Source organism: Myxocyprinus asiaticus, chromosome 14 (assembly GCF_019703515.2).
Source record: "Myxocyprinus asiaticus isolate MX2 ecotype Aquarium Trade chromosome 14, UBuf_Myxa_2, whole genome shotgun sequence".
NCBI classification, from domain to species: domain Eukaryota; kingdom Metazoa; phylum Chordata; class Actinopteri; order Cypriniformes; family Catostomidae; genus Myxocyprinus; species Myxocyprinus asiaticus.
Genome location: NC_059357.1, coordinates 22,093,800 through 22,119,381, shown reverse-complemented (window position 1 = coordinate 22,119,381; position 25,582 = coordinate 22,093,800). Strand labels below are relative to the sequence as shown.

Here is a 25,582-nt window from a genome sequence, read left to right as displayed (position 1 = left end):
TGTTTTTGGTCTTTGTCTTTGTTTTGTGTTGAGCAAATTGCTTCGTTTGTGTCAGCCATGTGCTCCCTGACTCCACCTCCTTGTTTTCCCTCACCACACCTCCTTGTCTAGTGCTAATTTAGTCATTTGGTCAATTGTTGTCACCTGTTCCTCATGTGTTTCCTTCTCTTTATATTGTGCCATGGAGTGTTTTTTGTTCTAGTTTGTTTTACATTTAATAAACCCCCATTTTAGTATTCTTATGCTTGGGTCTTCATTTCCAGTTCCTGACATAACAAACTGGCCTAGACTGGACCCAGCAGGAATCATGGATATTTTATAAACTGATTCTCCTGACGTCAGTAGAGCTTCCCATGTTAAGAAGCTCTTTAAGCTTTGTCAGGAGGACAAGTCGGTGAGGGAGTATGCATTGGAATTTCTTGTGTTGTCCTCGGGTCTAAATTTCAATCAGGCCTGCCTGATTGACCTCTTCAATGCCAGCCTGAATGAGCCCATTAGGTCATGTGTTCCAGACAGGGGAGAAGGGGAGACTATCTGAAACCGTAAACTTGGCCTTAAAGTGGTGTGAGTTCATCTCAGCCTGCGCCTCTGAGGACTCTCTCTCTGCCCCAGCCTGAGGATAATACTAAATCACTAGAAGAGACCACCGCAGCAGTTCTTCATATTACTCTGAGGAGCAGGAGGAGGAAGAAGCTACTGACCACCAGGAGGCACCCAAGTCTGCTGCTGACCACATGGAGGCACCCGAGTCTGTTGCAGTTCTTCCCACTACTCTAGCTGCAGCTTTCCAAAAGGGGCTCGAATTAGCTGCAGCTTTCCAGAAGGGGCCCGAGTTAGCTGGAGCTCCCCTGGCGGCCACCAACGACCCATCCATCTCGGCACTGGCCGGTGTGCCAACGACCTCTCCAAATCTCTAGCGACCGCTGAGTCAGTCCCTTCTCCAGTGGCCTGATGACGAGCCTGTTCTTACCCTGGCTGCTTTGACCTCACGTTCATCTCTGTCTAATGCTGCCTTGTCTTCGCCCTGGTCTCCCGGTCTGCCTTGGTCTCTTGGTCCGTCTTGGTCTTTTGGTCCCCTGCCGGCTCCCTCGTGGTTTCCAGCTCCACTGGCGCCATTGTTTTTCTCCACTTGAAGTGTTTTGTTCTAGTTTGTTACGTTTAACCCCATTTTGGTATTCCTGCGCTTGGGTCCTCATTTCCAATTCCTGACACTCAAACTCTATGGACCTGCCGGCAAGTCCTTGGGTGAAGCCAGAAGCGTGCGATAAGTTTACAGTTAAATTGTAAAAGTCCCCGGAAAAGTCCCCGGGAGACTGAGCAGACAGAACCAGAATTGCATGGTTAACTTTTTTATTTTATTATGTTCATCATAAGATTGTAAACATATACCGTATTATTTATGAATTACTGGAATCTTTTTGGGGGTGGGGGGGTGGGTGACCAATGAGACCATTTTTCCCAATGGGTCCACTGTATGTGTGTAAGGTGAGTTTTTATATTTGGGAGTGAAAAATTGCAGGTGGCAACCAAAAAACAACCAGTGTTTAAGGGGGTTAAAGGAGAAATAATATGCAGGAAATATGATACAAAAATGATGAAAATAGAGAATGGCTTTACCATTTCCCAGAAGTAGATGGACATTTCTCTCCGATTCTGCAGAACGGCCCAAATAAAAAGAGCCACCCATGGAGATGCACAATGCTGCTTCTGATAAGGACTTCCATTTAGCAGCAACTTATTCACATGCTGAAAGAGGAGACAAAACTCTTTCTATGATCACAGCACTTTCTATAATTGAGAAATTCAAATCAATTCACCAATCCCAAAATCACGGAAGAAAATCCTGGTTGGTACCTTCATTGCTTTCCGTGAGTTTACTCCCTGATCTAGACCGAGAGGTCCGTAGTAAAAGGGCTGACACACGTCTTCCATGATTTCATGTAACACCCGTGAAACCTGTGAGATGGAGAAATCTTAATCCATTTGTTTTACTTATGTCACACTATTTAATGATGTATAACACAACAATAAGGTTGTATACATTAACATTGGTCATATTCAACAAGATATTAATCTTGTTTTTTTAACAATAAATGTTGTAAATTTTAAAATTAATGTATTTTATCAATGAACAACAGTATACTTAAATATTAAGTTAACACTAACCAGGATGCTGTAATAACTGATATATAATATATATTGTCCTCCACAGGGCTGGAACATATTTTTAAACAAATGTATACAAAGCAAATACATGCATACATAATTGTTAACTATTGTATAAACAAATGTCAACATATACAACAATATTGTGAAGTATTACCTATTAAATAAATCCTCTAACATTGGTTTCAGGGTAACCTAAACCCTTTTACCTCATATAGGGTGATCTGTTGTGTAGCAGAGGAATTGGTAATTGTGTTCATGGGGATCTTGAGAGAGGAATTCTCATCAGGAGTGAAAGATAATCGGGTCTGAGAGGCAGCTAATCCCACTCTCTCCTGCAGCCTTCTCTGGAGGAATGAGTACACCAGAGTGCAGTCAGACAGAGAGCCATATAGATGTTCTAAACGATGGTACGTCAGATAGTCCAGAATATTCAGGCCGTTTTCCACAAAGAGACGAACAAACTGGGGCTTATCGTTCACCAGAGCATCAGTCATTGATTCCTCCAAGTCCTCATACTGAGAGAGAGAACACATTGGTTATTTTTAGAGGTATCAAGGTTTGTAGAGTGGTGTGATTTAAATCATCTTATTTTAAATGCAAAAAAGACAGAAGAGATGATTTTTGACCCCAGATCAGTACACCAGTGATTATACATGAAACATCAGTTAAGCATGTGTGTTCCTACAAGTACCTTGGTATCTATATTGATAATACACTTAGCTGGGGGATTCATGTGGACACAGTTTGCTCTCGTGTGCAGCAGAGACTGTATTTTATGGGTAGACTTAGGCTGTATGGAGCTGATCAGAAAATTAGGTGCTTATTTTATCGGGCAGTCGTAGAGAGCTTAATTAGATATGGCATCACAGTATGGTTTGGTAACCTTATGGTTCAAGCAAAATCTAAGCTTGGGCTCCTGGTTAAAACTGCAATGAAGATTGCAGGGAAAAGGGAATATCAGGCCCTGGAGTCACTGTATGAACAGTCGGTTCTCAGGGAAGCACATAACATTTTAGCTGACCCACTGCATATATTGCACTCAGAGTATGAATTGTTATCCTCTGGAAGACGGTACAGATTGCCAATGTGTAGGTATAATCATTTAAAAAAATATTTTATACCTACCTCTATTAAAATGTTAAACAATGAGTAAAAGTTTTTTTTATTGTATTTGTTCTTATTTGTATTGCTATTTATGATCCAATGTACTTGTCAATGTAAATGCACCTTGAGTTCAAAACAAATTTCCTTCTGGGGACAATACAAGTGTATTTCATTTCATTTCATTTCAAAACAAAGCTACTCTACAGGGTTCCCACACCACTGGATCAATGGAATTCCATTACTTTTCCAGTTGTTCATAATTACTGGATAATATTTTCAGAAAATCATTTTATAAAGAAGTGGATTTCCATTTGTATGTGGATATTGGATATTGATAATCTCTGTATAAATTTGGAATTCACAGACTTGTGCAAGTTAACTGGTTTGCATGTCACTCAGAGTTTATATCTTCTAGATCCTTGCGGTTTCATCACAAGGCGAAGAAAAAAACTTGACTCTTACAGAATAAATAAACCATGGTTTGTCTGGAGGCAAATGTTTTCTTACATTGTTAAAGGCTTTGCAGAAATCTATAGTTTATTTTATCTAAGTACTAAAACATATCTTCATAGCATCCTAGCTATGTATTAGTTTAGTAGCAACATTATTGCATTATGTATTCTCAACCACCTGTCCTGGCCAGTAATTGCCAATAATGTGATTTATGCAATTTGTTGTAAATTGTGCTGGATTTGGTAAAAGCATTGATGTGATATAAATGTAATGTGTCAGTGTGCTACCATTAGGACACTGCTAATATTCCTACCCTCCAATGGACTTCACCGTTGAAGAGTTCACTCTTGGCAATGTCCACTCTGTTCCAGGCCACTGCCAGCTTCAGCTCCTCAGTGTACTCACTAGCGTCATTAGAATCACGTTTAGCAGCTGAACACACACATTTAAATATTTATTTATATCCACTCATCATAGAATTACAAAAACGACATAAAAAATTCTGATGCATGTTTACGTAAAAATTGCAGGTCACACAAATAACAACGCTGCCTCCATACACTGTGACTATCAATAATGGCTGATACAGAACACACACACACACATACATAAAACCACACATGTAAACACTGTACACGTTTAACTTTTAAAGCTGAATTATGTCATAATTCACTTACCCTCATGTTGTTCCAAACCAATCCAACTTTATTCTTCGGTGGAACACAAAAGGAGATGTTAGGGAGAATGTTAGCCTCAGTCACCATACACTTTCATTGCACCTTTTTTTTCCATACAATGAAAGTGAATGGTGACTGAAGCTAACATTCTACCTAAAATCTTTTTGCGTTCCAAAAGAAAGACAAACTGGTCAGAAACAACATGAGGGTGAGTAAATCATGAAAGAATTTTTAGTTTTAGGTGAACTATCCCTTTAGCTCACCTCTTACAAGAGCCTTAAGGATAACTGTGTCAAAGTCATCTCGCCCTTCCTGGTCTCCATGAAACACAGTGATCAGTTCTCTGTTTTGATAAATACTGAGTGCCTGTGTGAAAAAAGAGGAAAAAAGTAATCAAAAGACCTCTGTCCTTCATGCACTCATTTAACCAAACTCTTTCCTAATCCTAAACCCACCTGATCCACCAGTTTTTCTACTTGATTCCCCAAAGGGAAGTGTTTCTTAATTCTCGCTGCCACTCTGTCTCTGAGCTCAGCACTGTTGCTTTCCCTGGCTTCCTCCGCAGCAGACTGTAAAGTCGGGCTCACGGGTGGGGTCAGGGGTGTATTGAGGTCCTTCAGGATTCCTGCTATCAGGTCTGCTGCTGGGCCCGACCCTGCCAGCACCAACCATGGTGTGGAATTCTGTAGAGATAAATCCACTCGCTGCAGCAAGAGACAGAGAGAATATATACATAAAAAAACATTTTACTTTTACCAATTTTTTTTATTTTTAACTGAAATTATTATTTCTGTGTATGTGTCAGGCTCACAGGGTAATTTTTAATTCTTTGCTCTCTTTGTTAAATTATTTTGTTTACCAGTGTAAGCTGATGTTAGCATACTGTATCTGTGGTAACATATTTACAGTAATGAGAAATTGCTATCTTCATGTCTGTTTGCTATATCCAAGAGTTAATTTACTTCATACTGTATCTTGATTAATGAATTTGACTGCCTTCAGACTTGACTTTATACTTTTAGGGGGCTCTCAACAACCTACTTTGCAAACTTAAGTCACTCAAGGCAGTTAACTTAAAGCAGTTATGGTTGTAATTTAAGGTATTGAAAAAATTTTCAGTACCTTAAATTACAACCATAACTGCGTTATGTATATGTCAAGTGTAATGACCTCTAGCATTGCAGCATCTCCTGCAATCAGCACACACAATACAGGAATCTCAATGCTTCCACTGCCTGTTAAAGACAGAAGAAATGCAGTTTTTTTTAAATACAATTAGGAATAAAGCATGTTTCTTCTACTACTGTATTAAATAAAAACAACATAATTTGAGCAATAACAAAAAGACACTAGTCTAATGTTTCTATTTGTTTTAAAACTGGGTCATTCTCAAAAAATGCTGACTTTCCAAAAATATTTCAATTTTCAATTCAGGTTAGTTCATTTTTCACCGATAAAAGCTGAGGATAAACATTTTCAACAACTTGACTGTTGTTCTAAGATGGTGTCAATAGCATCACAAATCACACAACCCTGCTCAGACTAAAATCAATAGATCATACCATTAAATAAATGTTTTCAATAAAATAGTTCACATGAACATTAAACGAAGTAACGACAATGATACATTTAAATGAACCATGTGAAGAAAAAAAAATCACAGTTAAAATGTAAATTAATAACTTTTTCAATATGGTGGGAAAATCACTATGGGTGCGTTTCATTCAGAAGTGATCATACCTATGCCTTATTCCCTTCGAAGACTTTAACATCCATTGTAAGAGCTTTAGAAAGGTGTGGGGCTCAAAAATAGCATTTATTCGGAACTGACCTTTTAAGTAATTTTTATTGGAAATTCTGTTTGAAGCAATCTTACAGCAAGAATATCTTCTAAGTGCCCTTTGGAGGGGGATTTATCCTGTTTGAATGCAGGATAATTGTATATTTGAGCAGCCTGTTCTTCCTCTGAATTTTGACCTTGGAAGTTCTTTTTCATAACTTTTTGTTTTTCCAAATTAAACGTTTTTAACATTGATAGCACCAGTTACATGAATTCAAGGGACAAACATTCTGCGTAAATTATTTAAGTGATTAATTACTTATCTTATTTTGCTTTTTGCACACTTGTTAGGCCTTGCACTAATGCTTGACCTGAGAAAAAGAAGATAAGTAAAAAATAAACACAAAAATATCTTTAATTGTCTTATGTTTCTATCCAAGCTGCAAATTTAATTTATGCGAAAAAAAACATAATATCGCAAAAACAATGTACGAATAAAGACCTGTTTCCATCCCATGTGTTCAAAAGAATAAAACTGAGAAATTGTAGCACTGTGACTCTTTTATTAATAAAACACTCACAGTTTAGAGCACACAGACAAAACACTGTAAAAAACTTTGTCTCATGTCTGGGAGTGACAGCGCGTCACACATTTCTGGGAGCAATATGTATGTGCGTTCCTCCTTCTTTATGTCTTTGCCGTGCTGATCTATAATATATTTTTGAAAGTGTCAATAAACCTGCTCGTCGGCACAGTTTAAAGTTTGTATTCGCAAACTCTATGCAGGCTCTGGATTTTCAGGAAACCGTTATTTCAGGATGACCAGGGCAACATTTCAGATGCGATGATTGGTCCTCTGGTTAGTCCAGTTGTGAATGAATTATTCAGTCACATGACTTTTTGATGCGCATCTTGTATTCCTAATAAATTCAATAGGAGTTTATTCCACTAAGTTGAGTCTACTGGGTCATTTTGCTGGGTTATTTTCACAGTGTTGGGTAGTTTTTAACCCAACATTTAAAAACCGTTAACGGATGCTTCAACGATGATGAGAGCGTGCTTCGCGTCACGGCTGCTGTAGTGACGTCACCCGTTTGACAGGATGTGAAACTTCAAAGTCCAACAGAGACACTAACGCTTTTTCTTGGACATCACTTTGTAAACATTAATATATTGTTAGGTGAGCAGATTTCTGAAATGAAAAATGGGGAAATTTCTAGTTCAGGGGTAAATATGTCATTGAAAATGTTACTTATCTATTAATTAAAAAAGGGGGGACAATTCGGATGTTATGTATTTTGACCATGGTGAATGTAGTAATGTGATGAACTATATCATACTCTGTTGAATATGTCTTAATGAAATTCTGATACGCAGGTAAAGTTGATCATTTTTAATTGTATTCTGTTACATATTACTTTATTGTTTTCTACACAGTATACAGTAGATAACATTGTGGCATATAAGTGAACTAAACAAACATATATAAACAGTGATTGAATATTGGAACTATTGCAGCTGACTCCACAGCACAGGGACACCTGCCATTGTTCATACTCTTTACATCACTCTTCTAAAAGTCCTTCTCTTCTCCTCTTTTCCTTCACCTTTACCTGACACTTTCCTAAACGTAAGAGGGTAGGCTGCTAACTTGCTTGCTGGCAAACTGGCAGAGTAATTTCAGAAGAGCTCACTTGACTACCATTTCCCTCATTATTACAACTGAAATCATATGAAACACTTACAGTATGTATTATATCAGGGCCTGACATTCATTTCTGAAGGGCTGATTGCCCCCCCATCTGTGCAATTCAGATAAACTCACGACCTCCCGAGTGTCAGAACTCGCACCGTGTGCGATTTTTGGCTGTCGTGCGAGCTCCCGACCGATTTATTCCAGTCGGGAGAGATCACGTGGAAATCACTGGTGCTCGTGTGGTCGTGGCTCTCATCGTGTGAGAGGAATTACCAGTGGAGCCGAGCAGCTTACGAGCAGCTCACTGCCTCCCAATAATTTTAAAAACTGTTTAAAAAAATTCGGGAGCTGTCAGCTTGAATTCGTGAGGTGTGTGCGGTTGAACGAGTCGATTTGGCGATCAACCTGAAGTTGACCAATCAGGAGAAGGTGTTACAACTCACACGATCAATGAAAACTGAGTGTTCATGAAGCTTTTACACATTTGGAGAAAATGGTCGTGTTAAAACTGTGTTTTTAAAAGTGAGGGGAAGCTCGTACACAATGTGTAGAAAAAGTCTTACAATTTTTTAGTTTATTGAGAGGCCAAAAAGTGAAAAAGTGCTCAGTGCAACAAAAACGTTTTCGATTTACATCATCATCAGTGTCCCATTAACAATAGCACACCTGATTCCATTTATAACGAGGGAGAATTTACCGTATTTGTTCGAATAGAATAGACTTAAAAATACACAAATACAAATGTTTGCTAAATGTTATAGACATATATTGCCTCTTTATATGGTATATGTAAATAGCTATCTATCAGCTGGCTACCGTTACACTCACCCCCCTAAACCACACTCCCATCCGGGTCATGGCACCGTTGTGACGCTCCTGTTCTACCCACTTTGTACGGGACTCGAACTGACGTCTCCTGCGTGGGAGTTGGGTGCGCTAACAAAGAGACTAAAGGCTACAGCCTCTAGCGCACATCTTGAGGTCAGGAGAGTGAGGTTTAGACACACTGCACAGCTATCTATCAGCAGGCCACCTTTAAACTTACCCCCCTAAACCTCACTCCCATCCGGGTCATGGCACCACTGTGATGCTCCTGTTCTACACGCTCTGTATGGGACTCGAACTGGCGTCTCCTGTGTGGGAGTCGGGTGCACTAACAAGGAGGCTAAAGGCTACAGCCTCTAGCGTCAGTCGCTAGTGCACATCTTGAGGTCAGGAGAGTGAGGTTTAGACACATTGCACAGCTATCTATCAGCAGGCCACCTTTACACTCACCTCCCTAAACCTCACTCCCATCCGGGTCATGGCACCATTGTGACGCTCCTGTTCTACCCACTCCATACGGGATTCGAACCGGCATCTCCGGCACGGAGGCAGGTGCGCTAACAAGGAGGCTAAAGGCTACAGCCTCTAATGTCAGTCGCCAGTGCACCTCTTGAGGTCAGGAGAGTGAGGTTTATACACATTGCACAGCTATCTATCAGCTGGCCACCATTATAGATGCGTCATAATAATCCTATAGAAAACAGCTAAAGGAATAATCTTCATTCATTCCCAGGGGATGTAAAGATTTTAAGTGAAATATCCATCTGGATTCTTTATATAGGAGTATCCATTCTATATTTTTACTACATTTTACAGATACGCTTTACTCTAAAAAACTGTGTGTATGGTAAACTCTGCATGCAAAATACTGTTTTTGTCAGTGGGTTTTGTATATAATGTCGTATACAGCGATCCTAAATGCAAACGGACTCTTGTATCCAAAAAGGATACTGAATTTGGGTCAATTTCAGCGTTAAATTTCTTTAGATCCCCAGAAATTCAAAAAACGTCATCGATGTATCTTTTTTTATACCTTTTATTTTGATCAACTCTTATGCAATATGATGCTTCTTTTTGGTCACTTGTTTCTCAGCAAAGTGCAATGTAATCTATACTGTAATGTGCTGACTTACATTTATTGTTGTTCTTTGCAGATACTTTATTATACATTTCATTTATTTTTCCATGTTATTAATGTAATATTCTTATTTTAAATACATTAATTTTATATAATACATAACAATATAACTTCTTTATAACATAGCTAGTATGTGCCTCACCTCGAAGCTGATACCGATGATGATGATTCTTTTCAAGTGCGCTTGCTCACTGGTCCAGTTCTTAATGGCAAAACTGGCGCAAACAAGTAATCAGTAAAGGAAGACGAATGACTTAAAGCTACTATAGCGAGCAGCCCCCTCTGCTGGTCAAAATTAACAGCACACGGTAAACCTTGTTGCCGGTAGGCTTCAATAGCAGCTTTCTTGCCATGTATTTTCACTTTGCGTACTGTTTTGAACGCTCAGTAAAAACGAGGACATGTCCGGGACAGACCATCAAAAACCAGGACTGTCCCCGGAAAACGGGGATGTCTGGTCACCCTAATATTTTGTCATATATTGAACTGGAACAGACAGTCATACTGATACCAGTTGTCTTTCCAAAGGTACCAGTGCTCCTTTTGCTTCTGCCACCTCCTAAAACTTAATATAACTGTTTTTTTCTTAAAGGGATAGTTCATCCAAAAATGTAAATTCTCTCATCATTTACTCACCCTCATGTCATCCCAGATGTGTATGACTTTATTTATTTTGCAGAACACAAACAAAGATTTTTAGAAGACAATCTCAGATCTGTAGGTCCTTACAATGCAAGTGAATGGTGACCAGAACTCTGAAGCTCCAAAAAGCAGAAAAAAACTCCAGTGGTTTAATCCATGTATTCTGAAGTGATCCAGTTGTTTTTGGATGAGAACAAACCAAAATGTAACTCCTTTTTCACTGTACATCTTGCCATTGCAGTCTCTAGGTATGATCATGAATTCAAGCTCAATTACTCTTCCTAGCGCAATCTAGTGGCTGTACGCATGCATCAAGCAGTAGGAAGTGTAATCGAAGATATTGATATTACAGAAGATATTGATTAAACCTTATGTTTTACTTTTATGCTGCTTTTTAGAGCTTCAAAATGTTGGCACTCATTAACTTGCATTGTATGAACCAACAGACCTGAGATTTTCTTCTAAAAATCTTTGTTTGTGCTCTGCAGAAAAATAAATATATACACATCTGGAATGGCAAGAGAGTAAATTATAAAATAAATTCTGGGTGAACTATTCCTTAAAATGTTTTAAAAATTATGTATGATTATTTTATGGATCTTAATGAATTTGTCATAATAATTGTACTTTATAATTTTTGTCCTCAAATAACAAATAAGTTAATCTAAAATGTTATTGTGTATATTTCATTCTTATCAAATCTTGTCATATATATATATATATATATATATATATATATATATATATACAGGTGCATCTCAATAAATTAGAATGTCGTGGAAAAGTTCATTTATTTCAGTAATTCAACTCAAATTGTGAAACTCGTGTATTAAATAAATTCAATGCACACAGACTGAAGTAGTTTAAGTCTTTGGTTCTTTTAATTGTGATGATTTTGGCTCACATTTAACAAAAACCCACCAATTCACTATCTCAAAAAATTAGAATATTTTGACATGCCAATCAGCTAATCAACTCAAAACACCTGCAAAGGTTTCCTGAGCCTTTAAAATGGTCTCTTAGTTTGGTTCACTAGGCTACACAATCATAGGGAAGACTGCTGATCTGACAGTTGTCCAGAAGACAATCATTGACACCCTTCACAAGGAGGGTAAGCCATAAACATTCATTGCCAAAAAAGCTGGCTGTTCACAGAGTGCTGTATCCAAGCATGTTAACAGAAAGTTGAGTGGAAGGAAAAAGTGTGGAAGAAAAAGATGCACAACCAACCGAGAGAACCGCAGCCTTATGATTGTCCAGCAAAATCGATTCAAGAATTTGGGTGAACTTCACAAGGAATGGACTGAGGCTGGGGTCAAGGCATCAAGAGGCACCACACACAAACATGTCAAGGAATTTGGCTACAGTTGTCGTATTCCTCTTGTTAAGCCACTCCTGAACCACAGACAACGTCAGAGGGCTAAGGAGAAGAAGAACTGGACTGTTGCCCAGTGTTCCAAAGCCCTCTTTTCAGATGAGAGCAAGTTTTGTATTTCATTTGGAAACCAAGGTCCTAGAGTCTGGAGGAAGGGTGGAGAAGCTCATAGCCCAAGTTGCTTGAAGTCCAGTGTTAAGTTTCCACAGTCTGTGATGATTTGGGGTGCGATGTCATCTGCTGGTGTTGGTCCATTGTGTTTTTTGAAAACCAAAGTCACTGCACCCGTTTACCAAGAAATTTTGGAGCACTTCATGCTTCCTTCTGCTGACCAGCTTTTTAAAGATGCTGATTTCATTTTCCAGCAGGATTTGGCACCTGCCCACACTGCCAAAAGCACCAAAAGTTGGTTAAATGACCAAGGTGTTGGTGTGCTTGACTGGCCAGCAAACTTACCAGACCTGAACCCCATAGAAAATCTATGGGGTATTGTCAAGAGGAAAATGAGAAAGAAGAGACCAAAAAATGCAGATGAGCTGAAGGCCACTGTCAAAGAAACCTGGGCTTCCATACCACCTCAGCAGTGCCAAAACTGATCACCTCAATGCCATGCCGAATTGAGGCAGTAATTAAAGCAAAAGAAGCCCCTACCAAGTATTGAGTACATATACAGTCAATGAACATACTTTCCAGAAGGCCAACAATTCACTAAAAATGTTTTTTTTATTGGTCTTATGATGTATTCTAATTTTTTGAGATAGTGAATTGGTGGGTTTTTGTTAAATGTGAGCCAAAATCATCACAATTAAAAGAACCAAAGACTTAAATTACTTCAGTCTGTGTGCATTGAATTTATTTAATACACGAGTTTCACAATTTGAGTTGAATTACTGAAATAAATGAACTTTTCCACGACATTCTAATTTATTGAGATGCACCTGTATATACAGTTTAAGTCAGAAGTTTACATAAACTGAGTTTAAATGTATTTGGCTAAGGTGTTTCACAATTCCTGACATTTAATCATAGAAAACATTCCCTGTCTTAGGTCAGTTAGGATCACTATTTTAAGAATGTGAAATGTCAGAATAATAGTAGAGAGAATTATTTATTTCAGCTTTTATTTCTTTCATCACATTCCCAGTGGGTCAGAAGTTTACATACACTTTGTTAGTATTTGGTAGCATTGCCTTTAAATTGTTTAACTTAGGTCAAATGTTTTGGGTAGCCTTCCACAAGCTTCTCACAATAAGTTTCTGGAATTTTGGCCCATTCCTCCAGACAGAACTGGTGTAACTGAGTCAGGTTTGTGGGCCTCCTTACTCGCACACCCTTTTTCAGTTCTGCCCACAAATTTTCTATTGGACTGAGGTCAGGGCTTTGTGATGGCCACTCCAATATCTTGACTTTGTTGTCCTTAAGCCATTTTGCCACAACTTTGGAGGTATGCTTGGGATCATTGTCCATTTGTAATACCCATTTGCGACCGAGATTTAACTTCCTGGCTGATGTCTTGAGATGTTGCTTCAATATATCCAAATCATTTTCCTTCCTCATGATGCCATCTATTTTGTGAAGTGCACCAGTCCCTCCTGCAGCAAAGCACCCCCACAACATGATGCTTCCGCCCACATGCTTCACAGTTGGGATGGTGTTCTTCAGCTTGCAAACCTCACCCTTTTTCTTCCTAACATAACAATGGTCATTATGGCCAGACAGTTACATTTTTGTTTCATCAGACCAGAGAACATTTCTCCAAAAAGTAAGATCTTTGTTCCCAGCAGTGGCTTCTTCCTTGCTGAGCAGCCTTTCAGGTTATGTCATTATAGGACTTGTTTTACTGTGGATATAGATACTTGTCTACCTGTTTCCTCCAGCATCTTCACAAGGCCTTTGCTGTTGTTCTGGGACTGATTTGCACTTTTTGCACCAAACTCTGTTCATCTCTAGGAGACAGAAGGCGTCTCCTTCCTGAGCGGTATGGTGGCTGCGTGGTCCCATGGTGTTTATACTTGCGTACTGTTGTTTGTACAGATGAACGTGGTACCTTCAGGCATTTGGAAATTGCTCCCAAGGATGAACAGACTTGTGGAGGTCCACAATTTTTTTCTTGGCTGATTTCTTTTGATTTTCCCATGATATCAACCCATGAATCTGTCCAATATTCACCCAGCGCTGGGTTGCCAACTGGGTTATTTTTAACCCAGAGTCACGTCCTAATCATTGTATTTTTAATGAATCGTTAGCTTGGCCATCCTTAAATCACAGGAGAAAATTGCATATGTTTTTATTTATTGCCAAGACACTTTTAGGTAAATTACCCTCTTATGTTTCTAATCTTTTAACCTATTGTACGTATAGTTACTGCACGAGATCTACAACTCAAATTCGGCTGAAAGTCCCATGGGTGCATTCTGAATTTGGTAAAACCGCTTTTTATTTATGCTCTTTGGGCATGGAATGAATTGCAAAATGTAATCAATTTAGATATACTTCCTCTTTGAGCACTTTTAAAGGTCTTTTGCAAACTGTTTTAAAGGAAACTTATAATTGTTTTTATTAATCTGATTGTATATATCGACTGTATGTTTTTTTAAATTTATTTTTTAATGTGTATTTGTAGTATTTGTTATCTTTTAAATTTTATTGTGAAACTTATATGTGCTACCGTCTTGACCAGGACTCCCTGGAAGAAGAGACTGTATTATCTCGATGGGACCTTCCTGGTTAAATAAAGGATATAAATAAATAAATAAAAATAAAATAAACCCAGCCAAATTTAGGTAAATGTGTTTCCATCATAGTTTATGCGCATTTCCTCTTATTGAATAAAAAATGTATCCACCTCAAGAGAGCGTATACGTATTTTTATGCGCAATTTGGAAATTTTATTTGCATCTTGGTGTTTCCATCCAGCAGTTTTTATGTGATATCCCAAAATGCAAAATGCATAAACTATGTGGACAGAAACCCAGCTATAGAAGAGGTGTACCAGATGAAGGGGACAAGGCAATTGACAAATTCAACAATTTTTTGTAAAAAAAAAAAAAAAAAATGTACAACAAAATAGAGTCAAACCCTTTCATATTATTTAATAAAAGGTTAGGTTATAGAAAGATGCCTTTTAAATGGGGTTTCTTGACTATTTGAAATCTTTTTCAAGACCGAAAAATCAAGGGACATGTTTGTCACCATATTTTGATAATGACGTTAAATTATAAAATACTGTTCCTTTTTTCAAAATGGCACACTAATGTTTAGCTTTCTTCTTCCTTCCTCTCACACAGTGTTTACTTCTCTGTAATTTTGAGGCATTAATAAAAAGGAAGTGCACAGTTCCAGAGGGATGTGACTGTTGTCAGTTCCTTTGTTTCCTGTCAGAGTCCCAGATAAAAGTGATACACAGATAGAAGATTTGGACATTTGCTGTTGTGCTCAATTTGCCATGGTAAAAAAGACTTCAGATTTCACATTTATTTTATCAGAAAGAGTTTTTAAATCTCTTACCCCAGATGCCAGTGCGCTGATGGGATATGAAGTCCTCCAGGTTGGCTCTGAACATCGTCTCACACCCTCTGTGGCCTACACTTCCATCATCCACTAAGAGGAAGGCCTGGTGGTTATTGTCTAAGCAGCAGGCGTCACGGGGCATGTTCTGCACATAGTAGCGTGCTGGAAAACTACCCTTGTAAAGAGAAGTGGACAATAAGATTTTATGGAGCTTTCAAAGTCATACAAAGTCCTTAACACCATTCAGATTTACTGTGACTTTAGTCATGAGTAATAGGACCCTACTGGAACGCTACTGGATACTGTGTATATATGTATTTATAAAACTGATTTCTCCAACTCTACTGTATACTTTGATTGGATTAGTTGCATTCAAAATAGTTGTACAATGACTATAAATCCACATTCTATGATGTGCAAATGTGCTGTGTTGCAACGCTGCCTGGCAACCTCAAACAGCATAAAGTTAGGATATGGTTATAGTAATGAACTATTATAGAAAGTATTGTTTATTCCAAAAATTATTCATATTAAATTTAACAGTTTATTAGACATTGTGTCTTTTATCATAGTTTGATATCTGTGTGTTACAGTGATTTTACCACAAATAAGTGTGTTTTAGACACTTTGCCTCGCAATGTACCTAAAAACAATCCATATCTTAAAGCTGTAACAAACAGCTTTAAGTTGTTTATTGCTTAAATATATACTGCTATGAGATTGTGAAATGTTATTGCCAATAGTACCTGTGGGTTAATGAGTTGCTGACGTTGGTGAATCAAGCCCCAGGGCGCGACACCCACAGCTATAACTTTGGCCTGTGAAAGAGACGAAGCTGTTGCACAATGGTCCCTTACTGCCTCACCTACACAGCGGCCGACCCCTTCCCTTAGGCCTGCTGTCATAATCCAAGCCCCTGGAAAAATCATGTTTGGAATAGATAAGCTAAATAAGAGTGCACAGAAACACATCAGTATCACTAATATGCTCAGTTACAAAAATGTAATATAATTTATTTACAGTTGCAGAAAAATGTTGGACCCCCTCGATTTACCAGGATTTCTGCATAAATTGGTCATCAAATGTAATCCATTTTATTCTAAAATTTGACAATAGACAAAACTGGTAATGTTTACATTCTGTGTTCAATAAAGAAATGTTGCGTGTTATTTAAGCAGACTGTGTTGGTCTATGGCTGTGACTTATGTCAGATCAATTTTCTGACCTATTTATGCAGAAATCCAGGTAAATTTTACATTTTTAAAATGTAAATTTTACCTGGTAAATTTTACATTTTTAAAAATGCTAACCTAAAAAATTAGCTTAATGTTGCAACATTTGCATTAACTGGTTTGAGTCAGGTCAAAAATATGATTTTGGATGTCTAAATCAACATGAATACTTTAGGTTAGACCAACAAATCTAATTCTGAGGGTTAGAAAAGGTAGAAATAGCTCCTTAAGATAACAACCTTCTCAACAAAGCAACACTACAAACTTAAGCACAGGGAATTTCACTGTTGAGTAAGACTAGTTTGGCCAGTCTAACACTGATCTATCAAGACTTCTGTCTAGTCTCTAATTACTATGCACATGAAAACAGTTATAAACATTTCAGAAAAGCTACCTGTATTAAATGTTGTAGTTTGAGTCCAGACCAGGTAGGGTTTACAGTACACACGTGAGCATTCATAAGTATAAAGGTTTGTGAGCACTTGTTTAAGCACACTCCCAATTAAGTCTACTCTATTCTGGTATGCAATGCCCACTTTTCACAATCCAATATTTTCCCCATGGATAAAATCAAGTCCTATCCAACATTTTGTTGTTGTTGAATATCCTGTTTTACTCAGAAATATGTTACACTACATATATAGCTAATGCAATTTTTTTTAAATGATAAAATTATTTCTCTTATTCCAGCTTAATAAGCAGTCAACTATTAGTAAGCCATTTGTAGACTTTTTTCACTTGTATAACAAGTGTTACAAGTGTAACACTGTGGCACTATCAAAACATTCCTAAGTTTGTTGGAACAGTCCATCAAGCCTGACAGAGCAACACAGACTTGACCAATTGTCGTGAGTTTAGGGAGGGACTATTTGTTTGTACAACCAACTGAAGACATCTGAAGTTTTCTGGAATCGAATTATTTTTTTCAATTCCATTCCGAAATTACACACTTCAACTTTAAATAAGTCAAAATAGGTTGTAAATGGCAATTCACACCAACTTTCTGTAACATTACAAAGGCAAAACTGAGCTGAAAATACAAAAGCATGAGGTCAGGAGTTACCTGTGCTCTGTGCGGCTCGGACAAGGCCCTGTCTGATCACTTCTCGTACCCAGGTCTTCACTTTGTCCTTTCCCTCTCCCCCGACCACTGACACCACCAGATTGGGTATCGGCAGGCCCCATTGATTCGTCATCAGCGAGTACACATTGTCAGGGTGTGTGTCATGTGACAGACGCAGAAACTTAAGGAGACAAAAGTAATATAAAAATCCACGCATCTGAATTGAGTGGGTGACATATCAAAAAACTGTTACAGTAACTGTCTGTGTGGATTCTTCATTCAATACTAAGGTACAAAAGAATGTCATCAAGGCATTTCTCACATGCACAGACATGCATGGTATTTTTCTCGTCACCTAACACATACACTACCGGTCAAAATTTTTGAAACACTTGCCTGAAATGTTTCTCATGATCATAAAAATCTTTTGATCTGAAGGTGTATGCTTAAATGTTTGAAATTAGTTTTGTAGACAAAAATATAATTGTGCTACCATATTAATTTATTTCATTATAAAACTAAAATTTAATTTAAAAAAAGTTGAAATTGATAACTTGGACCAAATAATAAAGAAAAGCAGCCAATAAGTTCCCAACATAGATGCCTGTTGACCTCCTTCAATACTGTTTAAAAAGCATCCCAGGGTGATACCTCAAGAAGTTGGTTGAGAAAATGTCAAGAGTACATGTCTGCAAATTCTAGGCAAAATGTGGTCACTTTGAAGATGCTAAAATATAACACAGTTTTGATTTATTTTGGATTTTTTTAGTCACAACATAATTCCCATAGTTCCATTTATATCATTCCATAGTTTTGATGACTTTACTATTATTCTAAAATGTGGAGAAAAAAAATTATAATAAAGAATGTGTAAGTGTTTCAAAACTTTTGACCGGTAGCGTATATGAGAGGGGTGAACCTGAGTCAATACAAATCAAAAAGCTCATAATAACCAATAATGTTCCTAAATGTAAAGATACATTTTGTGAACTTAAAATACATTACAGGAACTGAGTGAACAGAAAAATAAGTAAAATAGAGGAAAATTAATGCACGAAAGGTGCATACATTTTACACACTGCATAGCACAAAGAACTTTATGTTCTCTTCTCAGAAAACTAATCATTGTTCTATTGTCAGATAGAGTTTTGCAGGAAGTAGTTTGCATACTCAGTTGAAGTAAGGGTGCCTACACACTTCTAGAGTATATACACTACATCAAAGAATGCTTTGAATCCATTGATTTCAATAGGGATGTTTTGTAGCAAGGATGTAGAGGGAAAATATGAGGGTATGCCAAAGTAATACTCTATCATGTGACCAAAAGTTTACAACATTGCAACTTTTTCTGCACCACACTCTAACGTAGGCATCCGTTGAATAATGAGAATGTCAGAGAGGCAGGTCTAGTTGTACCATCGGGAAAACAATTCTCTGTATTCCCACTTGATTTCAAACTGAAACGGCTCTTTCCACACCCTTAAAACAAATATTACGCATTCCTATCCACCAAACGCTCCATGCTTCACTAGTTTTTTCTGGTGTGGCACCCTAATTTTAACTGTGCACAATTGAACAGGCTTACAAGAAAATAAGATACCCACTGGATTGTGTCTGCGTCCAGCTCCAGCAAACTCCAGCTCTCCAAATGCATCAGTAGGGTATTCAGAGGTGTGTTGTGCACTGTTCCACTGTCCCACTACACCATCACATGTAGCTGTGCTGATGTGAAGTTCTCGGGCTCCACCACACTGACACAAAGCCCCATTACTACCAAAGAAAGAGAAAACAACATGCTTTTTTACTTTGAGGAACCCAAAGAGAAGAGACGAAAAGAAAGAAACATAAACGGAACATAGGCAGGTGCCAAAAATGACTTTAACACAACACACTTATAATGTACAGGGATTTTCAGGACATTTCCATGATTACTGGATAGATTTTTATACAGAATTAATTTTAAAGAGATTGCAGATTTCCATTGGAATGTCAGATACATCTTTTGATCTTAATCTTTTGAATCAATAGATTTAAACATTTATACTTAATGATGTACAAACATCTGCAAAAAGACCATAATCGGAAAGGCTGATGTTATCACAGTGGCTTGCAGGCAAATGTTACTCTACACAAGCACTTACAAAGAGCAATATCTAGCCAATGAAATATTTTAGATCAAAGCAAATCTAGAAACAAATTAATATATAATATAGAAATGTCCATGACTTTACCATAACTTTTGTATTTTATTTTACTTATTTCCATGACTTTCCCCGGCCTGAAAATCAAAAATGTAAAAATCCCTGATATTTAGAAGTTTTCTGTGGGATCTCTGAATGTACAGGTTGAGCCAAGACATATTATTCTCCCTTTGATAAGGGCTTTATGTGCTTTATATATGCATTAACAACACAGTGGTAATATATAACAATTCATGTACAACCAAGGCTCTGGTCTATTACATACAGTTAAAGACATTTGTTCTGGATTCAATACAAATTAAGGAAATTTAAAAGCATAATTGAAATTCAGTACATTTATCACTTGAATGAATACATTTAAAAAATGAAAACAGTACCAGCACCAACACTGTAGTGAACCAAGCCCATTACATTTGCTTTAACAATAGCTTGTAAGGTGAATAAGGACAGGGAAACAATACTGCGTTGACATATTGCACATTCACCTTTATTCCAGAAAAAGTGGCATGTTTGTTGACCCACCCTCTATTAACAAATCGGACTGAGACTAAATGGCTCAGATCAAATTTCAAGTGTTTGATTGTTTGTTTCAAATGGTTGCATATGAAAGGATTGAATAGCCTTCAGGATATGCTGGTAAATCTGAATTCTAGTGAATTCTAAGGAAATGGCTGTTGTACCTAGAGGAGTCCTCCACAAAGGTTGTACATACTCTCTTTTTAATCATCTTTGGGATCCAGCTCTGAAACACAGTAGAGTTGCAGTAAAGCATGAGTAAGAGACAACTTCACGTGCAGGTTTGGTTTCTTTTCTTTCACTGTAAGTGGCTGAGGATTACAGCAATAAAATCACTCTTAAATAACAAAAGCATGCCCAAAGAAAAAAGCATTCCTACTCAAGGAAATGGATGTCTTATTTGTGAATAAACCTTAAAGCTCTTACAAACACACAGACATATAATTGATTATAAAACAAACAACTGATGTGTTAATATAATTGTTTTTACAAAATTAAAACTTTAGTCTTGCAAAAGGCTTTTCATAATTCAGAATAGTAGATGGACATAAAGAACATTTATATTCTCCCATGTTCAAGCCAAATCTACGCCCCTTGTCAATTAAAATTAAATAATAATGATGATGTTTGAACAAATAGAGACTTGTTTTCAGTTCTTTAATAAAAACTATATATTTCTTATAATATCTCACATATAAGCAAAGCAATTTACCTTATAATGGATGATGATTCAGCATTACTGTTATCTCTGTATATTCTCTATATTTTCATAACATCTTTTTGACATTCTTATTTTTATTTATTGTGCTTTTTATTTTTTTCTGTAGATTTCTTTTCCTAGAATTAATTTTGCGTACGTGTATTTCATAGACTTTTGTGAATACTGTTTCAATTTAATTTCGAGAGTTATGAAATAGTGATCATATTGAACTGAATATCACAATACTGTGGAAATTATCACATATTTGCCATTTAAACCTAATTTGTGACAACAAAAATATTTTTGCACTCCTTCTTAGCTCTTATTTTCTATCTTGGCAACATAGGTGCAATTTTTTCCCTCATAAATTAAATGTGATTTATTGTGTTTCTGTTGTCTACACAGTTTTCCCCATATTTGTCCTTTTTTTGTGTGTGTGTTCTTTTTTGTATATGTTTGCAGTTACTTCAGCAGCCACTGAGCAAGCAGGCCTACACATTTCAACTATGTGCTGTAAAAAATAACCTCATAACACAGTACAGTTTTTTACATATGCTTATTAGGGAGCTATAAATCAAGCTTGGTCAATCATTTAATTTGTCCTTCATAAGTAACTCCAAAATCTCTTAGAGACAATCCAAACCAATAAGGACGCCAATTCAAATAGTCATGACACATCCATATTTTTTGCATATTAAGATATTGAAGGGGGCGTGGGAAAAATACCTTTTCTGATTCAAGTGCTTACATGACTGTTACACATCTCCTCTCAAAATAATGACTATTGCTGGTCACCTATTGAGGTGACACCTATCTACGTCTATCGACGATATTGTCTGTATTTGGAAGAAATTAATGACATTTAAAGAATTGCATGTTTTCTTTTACATTTTTATTCAATAACAGGTAAATCTAGTTAAATCCTTTCAAATGTTCAGCTGACAAAGCATGAAAAATAAACTGCAGTCCTACATTATTTCAGTATAGAGAAGTGACTATTTGCACGCGATGTACTGCAAATTAACACCATACACAAAGCAATAAAAATAGTTTTAAACATACCAGATCTTTCTCGGATTTTCTGTTACCATCTCTCTCTCCTCCACCTCCTCCTTCCATCTCTTTCTCAATTTTCTTCATTTCGATCTGTCCAGTTCTTACGCGTCTTACAGTTCTGGTTTATTAGAAATATATTATTCTTCAGATTTCCATGGAAAGTTTTAATTGTGCTCTAGATTGCCAGCAACAACTCTCGTGATCTTCAATGCAACTTTCAGAGTGAAGCTGCAATTGTTAAGCTCCGCCTACACATTACACGTCATACGTGCATTCTCCAGGATGCATTCCAGCACGACCTCATGTTGGCCTGATAAAATAACAGGTACAGTTGAATTAGCTAAAGACGTGTGGGCGTTGAGGGCAGGGTAAAACAAACATGCGTGCAGAGAAGATTAGGTGTTTTTCTGTTTCGTTTAAAACGACACCTCTGGAGGCAAAGTTTGATTAGACGCCGGTCAAAGCATTAGCTGTGATGGGCGTAAATATCGTTTACTGGACACATATTAGCCTATACACAGGTACCTCGTAAGGAAGTCCCATATTGCGTCATTTGTAGTCTGTAAAAACTTGATTCTTCTACTTGTGGAAAAAAAAAAAAAAAAAAAGGTTTCCATTCAAACTCATAATGAGCGCGCATCTCTTTCAGATACCTGCAGGCGTGTCTTTTTAAAATACTATCAGCTTTGTTATTATTTCTGGAGGCCAGTTATGCTGGTTTGACTGATCAGTTGTGGTTGCCAGCTCCAGGAAGCAAATAATGTTACTGCTGGTCTTTATCTGCTACCTGCCATTTGATTCAACTTAGATAACACTATGTAACACAGTTTTTGTTCCTGGGTAGTAAGTGTTATTTCCTAATTGCTTATACCTCAAAAGTATAGAACATTTCTGTTATTACCCACAAACTATGCTTTTGTGACCAGGACATTGATATTTAGAAATGTACCTATTTCCAACGAGAAAACGGGCGGATTTGTGTCTTTTCGTTCTCATAAAGTCAGAAAAAAACAACATATGAATCCAAAATCCTTCTTTATCTGTGGTCCAACGAAGATACCAGCTTTGACCTTTGCCTCAGACAGCTTAGGGAAGAAGTCTTGAAGGTACTTGAAGGCTGCCGACTCCTTATCTAGAGCTCTGACAAATTGTTTCATAAGGCCCAATTTGATGTGTAGTGGTGGGATCAGCACCTTCAAGGGGTCCACCAGTGGCTCCCACTTGACGTTGTTCCTCCCCACAGAGAAATTGGTCCGCTGTGGCCAGTCCCACCTGTGGTAGTGCGCCTTGGTGTCCCTGCTGTCCCAAAGGCAAAGATAGCAGGGAAACTTGGTAAAACCACCTTGGAGACCCATCAGGAATGCCACCATTTTGAAGTCTCCTATGACCTCCCAGCCATACTCATCATACTTCAAGGCATCCAGCAAGGTCTTGATGCTGTTGTAATACTCTTTGAGGTGCACCGAGTGAGCCAGGGGAAGAGACGGGTACTTGTTACCATTATGGACCAGCGCGGCTTTGAATATTACTTTAGTATAAATACATGTTAATTTGGATTCATATGTTGTTTTTTTCCGACTTTATGTGAACGGAGACACAAATTCGCCCGTTTTCTCATTGGAAATAGGTACATTTCTAAATATCACTGCCCTGGTCACAAAAGCAAAGTTTGTGGGGAATAATAGCCATTTTCTATACTTTTGAGCCATAAGCAATTAGGAAATAACACTTACTACACAGGAACAAAAAAATAAATTTGTTACACCGTGTAATCTGTCCTTGTCAGTCTGTTCAAAACTCGTTTTGAAAACAATGGGACAGACAGTGTTTACCCATGAAGATGAATCACCAGAGAGATTGCAGATTTGTTCATGTTTTGTTTCCATCTGTTTTAGTTGTCTGACTGAAAGGATTAATGATGGAATTTAGTGTGAAATCAGTAAACTTGTTAATCTATGTCCCCATGAAATGCACAAATTAACAATAATGTAGGCCTAATAAAGATGTGGGAACTGTGCAAAATGAAACTTAGCTTCTTCCACTTTTTACATGTATACAATTGAGACAAGGTAACAAAGATACACCGCTACAGATTTGAAAAAGGACTCATCAAGCCAAGTCTGACTTAGAGTGCAGAGGTATTCTTGGACTGATAAGATCACTGTTTAAGAGTCTGCCCGTGGGGTTGTCAAGTTTAGACTCACCTGTTTCACTCAATGCTTAAAGGAATATTCTGGTTTCAATACAAATTAAGATTAATCGACAGCATTTGTGGCATAATGTTGATTACCACAAAAACTAATTTAGACTCGTTCCTTTAAAAAAAGAAGCAGAAATCGAGGTTACGTTGAGGCACTTACAATGGAATTGAATGGGGCCAATTTTTGGAGGGTTTAAAAGCACAGATGTGATGCTTATAATTTTATAAAAGCATTTACATTCATTCTTCTGGTAAAACTTGTGTATTATTTGAGCTGTATAGTTGTTTACATAGTCATTTTTACAATCGCTTTAGGGCTTTGAGGTCTGTAAAACTGGCTATAACTTTACACAGAAAAGGTTAGTAAGTGATTTTATCACAGTAAAATTATGTTAACACACATATTGTGTATATCTTATGGCTATACTTTTGAAACAGTGAGTATTTTAATTAGGGATGCACGATATATCGGTATCGGCCGATAAATCTGAATATTTAAAGTTAACGGTTATCGGTCTGAAAAGAAAAGACACACACTAACCATGAGGGTTTTGATTCGTGACTTTGCAGGACGTGACACATTAGCATGCAGCAGACTTTGCTTTAGAAGATCATACTGGATCTGAGTAAACATTCTATTTTACTTATCCATGCCACACATGCATTTTGTTTCTTTATTCTGTTTGAATGTTAAGCATATTGTCAAGTTTACAGTCGAGTTTGTTTGCATTCCTTACTGTGGTCTTTTGACAGGTTTGAATTAAGAGCAATGCACTGTATTTATACAAGATTATTATAATTTTTTATTAATAAATTAATTTTTGTGGTAATCAACTTAACGCCACAAATGCTGTTGATTGAGCTGAACTTGTTTTGAACCCAGAATATTCCTTTAATATGGTGTACAAGAGAGTAGTCCACTGGCACTATGACATCATGGGAGGGTGGAGAGTAGCTGCAATGCCAACTAGATAAGAGGACTAAAGCATCTGAGCATCTGTAAATCTTACAATCTTAGCTATGTTTTTCTACACACATTGCATCATATTCTCTTGTCTATTTAATACATATATTTGTATGTGATGGGCTCTTCTATTATTCTGCGTATCAATACTTAATTTTACTATTGATTTTAAATACTTTACCAAATAAATATAAGACCAAAAGAAGTAAATAAATAACAGAAAATATATAATCTATTTATTCTATCATTGCTCCCAATCCACAATCCACAAATATTTTGT

The 25,582-nt window shown here is 37.2% G+C and overlaps 1 protein-coding gene across 2 annotated transcripts in view; it reads right to left on the bottom strand.

Moving 5' to 3' along the window:
* Positions 1 to 22,374, bottom strand: part of LOC127451799 (transient receptor potential cation channel subfamily M member 4-like) — a 33,833-nt gene extending 11,459 nt beyond the window's left edge. The window contains exons 1-13 of one of the 2 annotated variants that reach the window (XM_051716744.1): positions 22,145 to 22,374; positions 20,547 to 20,608; positions 19,270 to 19,435; positions 17,666 to 17,846; positions 16,117 to 16,286; positions 15,368 to 15,545; positions 5,574 to 5,638; positions 4,859 to 5,107; positions 4,667 to 4,769; positions 4,040 to 4,158; positions 2,376 to 2,684; positions 1,855 to 1,956; positions 1,618 to 1,746 (exon numbers count right to left, since the gene is read on the bottom strand). In XM_051716744.1, the coding sequence (XP_051572704.1) occupies positions 1,618 to 1,746; positions 1,855 to 1,956; positions 2,376 to 2,684; positions 4,040 to 4,158; positions 4,667 to 4,769; positions 4,859 to 5,107; positions 5,574 to 5,638; positions 15,368 to 15,545; positions 16,117 to 16,286; positions 17,666 to 17,846; positions 19,270 to 19,435; positions 20,547 to 20,608; positions 22,145 to 22,222 (1,911 nt within the window). In that variant the 5' untranslated portion in view covers positions 22,223 to 22,374. Of the gene's footprint in view, positions 1 to 1,617; positions 1,747 to 1,854; positions 1,957 to 2,375; positions 2,685 to 4,039; positions 4,159 to 4,666; positions 4,770 to 4,858; positions 5,108 to 5,573; positions 5,639 to 15,367; positions 15,546 to 16,116; positions 16,287 to 17,665; positions 17,847 to 19,269; positions 19,436 to 20,546; positions 20,609 to 22,144 lie in introns of those variants that run through there. The other variant, XM_051716745.1, reaches the window with a different exon arrangement.
* Positions 22,375 to 25,582: the final 3,208 nt, after the last annotated feature.